The 4,876-nt window shown below is 40.0% G+C and overlaps 1 protein-coding gene across 1 annotated transcript; it reads right to left on the bottom strand.

Moving 5' to 3' along the window:
• Positions 1-293: 293 nt before the first annotated feature.
• On the bottom strand, positions 294-4,318 carry HSPB3 (heat shock protein family B (small) member 3). Its single transcript, XM_015615583.3, has one exon. The coding sequence runs from the start codon at positions 2,010-2,012 to the stop codon at positions 1,416-1,418; it is 597 nt and encodes a 198-aa protein (XP_015471069.1). The 5' UTR covers positions 2,013-4,318; the 3' UTR covers positions 294-1,415.
• Positions 4,319-4,876: the final 558 nt, after the last annotated feature.

Raw genomic sequence — 4,876 nt, 5'->3', positions numbered from 1 at the left:
GATTTTCATTTGAAACTAAAATAACTCTCTAGCTTCAGCCAGTGAGAGCCCAGGTTTTGTTCATCGTAATTTTCTTGTATTCTTAAAATTGTATTTGTATTCAGTTTCATTTGAATATGTTTTTGATTTGTCCAAACAGCAGATGGCTGTGATGAAGTGTCTGTATTTAACTTGGCACTTTCCATTCTGCATTCCTTTACTATTCATAGCACACCAGTCATAGTTGTCTCCAGTACACATAAAAGGAGGCGATTCAACTTGCAGATGCAGTTACCCTCAAATGTGTGAGTATTTACAAACCCATAGCATTATTTCTTTTTAATATTGAGAAGACCACATACTGGACATAGAAGGTGGTTATTTTTTCATATCTGCCACTCTCATGAAATGTGAGACACTGGAACAGAAACTAAAGCGGTGTCTGCAGTGAGGAACCCCTGTATTTAAAATTAGATTCATGTAGAGTCTGTGTTCCTATGGGGAGAGGGGAATTACCATTGGCAGAAAAATTTGGCTCTTGAAGACAGAGTTGTGGGATTTCAGCCTAAATTGTCAAGCAACATGGACAATTAAATATTCATCTGATTAAATAACAAGACTACCTAAAATGTTTAAGAAAAAAGACATTTGTGTAAGGGCAATGCATTTTTATTGCTGAGGTTTCACAAAGAAGAATTTAGTGCTTTTGTAAGCAAAAATTTTTTCTTCAGTTGTTACATTAAACAAAACAAATTTTCTAAAATGTCTTGAAAGGCTTTCTTTCAAATTAGTTTGACAGAAGTATAATTTCTATCTGTTGTGTTTACAAGCAAATAAAATCAAGGAAATGAATTATTTTTTCTTATAGTTTGAAACATGCAACACACTTCTAAAAAGTAACTTCTTGAGATTTTTTTGTTACAGAACCTTGAACTATGGAAATAGGGATTTTTCTCTTGATAGTATCTTTCACTTTGTGTGCTTTTCCAGAGAGAAGAGTTTAATCTCAAAAATTAGAAAACTGATTTTTTTGATACATAAATTTCAATAATATTCACAGCTTGTCTGTTCCTTCTTCAGTGTTTATGACTATGTATGACAAATGCTTATTCCTTAGAAGTACAATTCTTGTTACTTAACTCAAAACTGTGCTGTATTTTCAATATGTTATCAAATAGATTTTTTTTTTCCTCCTGGAGAGACTAGCCCAAGTTTGCTACTGTTCAAACAGCCTGGGTTTTCAACCTATGTGTAACTAGAGGCAAGCAGTATAACATTTCACATCAAACAGTAAACTCAGCATACAGAAGAATATATACAAAGAATTTCCTGTGCCTTAATAAATTCTGCTACATGCTTACTACAGCATTGCATGACTGATATTATTTTGTTACAGGAAGAATGATTTTATCTCACCGATAACTACAGACATGGTTCTAATTCTTTTCCACTGAGTTCTTCATTTCAACAACCAAAATGCCATCGTGGCAGAAAAGTGCAGACAAGTCTTTGTTCTCCACTCCATCAGGTAATTTGTATTGTCTGATGAAACTTCTGGATATGAAACCATGTTCATCCATCCTGGGTCCGTGCTGAGCTTTAATCAGGAGCCAGCCTTCGAAAGTCTGGATAATGATATCTTCAGGGCGGAACTGCACAACGTCCAGCAAGACCCGAAAATGTGTGTTTTCCTCCTCTTGGCCACTCTCCCCAGCCCCAGCCGTGCTTTCTCTGGCACACCTTTGGTCACTCAGTGCAGTGGTGGCAGGGCCCGGCAAAGCATATAAAAGGTGGTTCAGTTTGTGGGCTTCCAGCTCTTGGTCAGCAAACTGCTCCTGGTAGCGTACAGGAGTTTCCACCCAGTGTCTTATGACAGCTTCTGCCATTGCTGAGGCAGAAGGATCAGCTGCTGCTCCTACTGTGTCAGGAAGCTGCAGAGTCAGACTGAGCTCTTCCCAGCCGCGTGTCTTACCCACAGACCAGTCTATCCGTTGATGTAGCCTTTCACTTTTAGAACAGGCAGAGCTTAACATTTAATACAGTGTCCAGTGTTCCAGTGCTGTGAGACTTATTTCATCTTTTCTCCACTAACAATAGAGCACTATTTATAGCACTGCAGTCTTGAGTGGCTTCAACACATGCACAGCTTTCATACAGAAGTAGTGAAGGCAAAATTTTAAACCACATCTTACTGCAATATTGTGCTGTTTATAATTATGAATAATTAGTGCACAAATAATGTGAATTATTTTTTTATTTAAATGGAAGTTCAATACCTTTGTTTTTCCAAGGGATATGTGGCAATAAATACAAACTCTGTATTTCTTCTAAGTGAAATGGAGCTAGTGAGGGAAGAGGTTTAATTACCTTGGTAGCAGGAATTGAGCAGATTTCAGGTTAGCTAAACTGTAAAGTTAGCAAGGGCACTGGACACTTATGGAGAAGGTATGCATAGGTAAAATTTGAGCATGTCACCCCAGGACACCATGTTATTGGTGGGAAGAGGAAACCATCTCTGCCCACAAAGTGGGAGCCTGATGGGCTGAATCTGCAATCTTAGTGACCTACAAACGCAGCAGAGACATCTCCAGCATGTCAATAGTCAGACACAAGAGTGCAGAGAAACTACAATGAAGCTCATATTTCAGAGCTTCCAGAAGAGGGTAGATTTTCCCCCAGCAGCATAGTAAAGACAATTCTGAATCCTTAATGCTGTCACATTGTCGCAGTAATCTTCATCTTCTGTTGCTTAACAACTTGAACCTGTGATTTCACCTACTGCATGTGTCTGCAAAGCAGGACTGATGACCTCTAAGGCTTTCTGAGGTGTAATTATGGAATCACAAAATGTTTGGGAATGGAAGTGACCTCTGGAGATCATCTAGACCAACCCCCCTGTTAAATCAGATTCACCTAGAAGAGGTTGCACAGGATTACATGCAGGTGGCTTTCAAATACCTCCAGAGAAGGACCTTCTACAACCTCTGGCTTGTAATATTGCTACTCTACGATTGCAGGGCAGATAATGCCTACAAAGGTCAACAGGTTTTTTTTTAGCAAGAGCTAAGAGAAAAGTGCAATAAAGAGGGAAAATAATTTCTAAATGTTAGTATGTTTGCTAGAAAATTGCTTTAGCTGAGCTTGGTAATGTAAAGCAGAATGTGTTACAGCAACTGATGGTGAGGATTTTTTATTTTGATTTGTTTGTGTAGGAACAGTTGCCCTTGTCCTAGAAATAATCAAGTAAGATACTTTTATTCTTTCTTGTTTAGCTGTTGTTGTTCAGAGTTCTATCTCTCTCCTGTCCTTAGATGTTCTACTACCATAGTTAATATGCGATCTTTGGTTGCTAATGGAGTATTGAAGAAAGAGGTAGTTAAACTTTGATACTTATCAGATATTGATTTCTTTATTGCATTAATAGCAGGGCAGGATTACCAGATGTATGTGTAATTAAAGCTTTAAGGCTGACATTTTATTTTAAACTTAAAAAGGTTGCATTGGAAGGTAATGAAATTTTCAAAATTTCAAGATAACTTACATTAATGACCAACTGTTTAATTTAGTATTGTGAGTAAGGAGAGTTAGGCTACTTTATTTAACTATTGGCTCTTCTCCTCTAAACTGTCCTCCAGAAATAATTTAAAAATGCAATTCTGAATGCATGACTGACTAAAATAGCGATAAAACCAACCTTGAGCATTGCCTGTTATCTGTTCAGAAGCTGTTTTCTCTTTTGCTAGCAAATGATTCACTTGGTGAAGAAACTTTAACCCTAAAGTGAAGCAGTATGCCTGGCTGTTTCTGATATTACACTTATACGGATTTTACTGAAAGCTATTGTTGTCCCTAATTAATGCTGTGATAATAGGCTGACTTATTTTACTTCAGTTTTGTGCTTCATTAATAAATGTACTGTACAAGAATATCACTTTCAAATTTCGTTTCATTTATTCCCATTATCTCTGGAAATAGATACACTTGCCCATAGTTGCACTTCAAATGAAAACAGAAGTCACCATCTCACTGCAAGTCACAGTGGGACAGCTGTATCTATTCCCAGGAACAGCTGTGTTAGTCTTTCAAATGACTGTGTTAAGCATACTTGAAACTGTCTGGTTTAATTAGCACAAAAGATGCTTTGAATGCACTAAATTCATATTGTATGTAAAATGCTGCAGAAGGTTATAGGATCCCTTTCTACTCCGTAGGACAAGAAATGAAAAAGTCTGTGATAATGAAACAAAGAAGCCTATTTCTGCTTTCCTGTCCTGCCCTCTCCTCTGTTCAGACCCTTCTCTCAGTTTGTCACCTGTGGGCTCATGAATTAGCACAGTGCGTCTTATCTCTTTGTTACCAACATGGGGAATATGCCAAGTGGAACACGCAAACATCCTTCATTTTCGGCTTCCAAATTTAAACACGGCTGCAGTGCTGCAACACTGAGGTACCTCTGATGCTCAGGTGCTGTACTCTTCATATACCTATAGGATTCGGTCCAGCAATACGTTTTAATAACAATTGATTGCCGTGGTATTTTTAAACCTTCGCAGCTGATCCGACAGCAGCAGGACCGATGTTCTACATCATCAGCTCTGTGCCTCAGGTTTTGTTTCCCGTTTTACCGTGCCCGCGAAGGCCTCTCTCCGTGCTGCACAGCGGGTAGGAGCCCGCCGGCTGCCCTGGGAAAGCACTGCAGAGCTGTTCTTCCGAAGCAGCAGCTGGGCAGCCCACGCCGTCCCTTCGCCGTGTGTTCCCGGTGTCCGTCTCTCCCGGTTTTCCAGGGCGGCGCCGGGATGCGCGGGCACGGCGGGCCGGGAGCGCGCAGCGGCGGCTCCGCGGGGCACAGCGACATCTCCTGGCCAGACCGGGCAGCGGGGACAGCGCCGCCACCCGC

The sequence above is a fragment of the Parus major genome, chromosome Z (genome assembly GCF_001522545.3).
Source record: "Parus major isolate Abel chromosome Z, Parus_major1.1, whole genome shotgun sequence".
Lineage (NCBI taxonomy): Eukaryota > Metazoa > Chordata > Aves > Passeriformes > Paridae > Parus > Parus major.
The sequence above is the reverse complement of the archived record's forward strand: the minus strand, read 5'-3'. Positions and strand labels throughout refer to the sequence as shown.

Excerpts from the sequence above, each read along its gene's own strand:
- HSPB3 (XM_015615583.3), bottom strand. The coding sequence starts at position 2,012 with ATGTTAAGCTCTGCCTGTTCTAAAAGTGAAAGGCTACATCAACGGATA.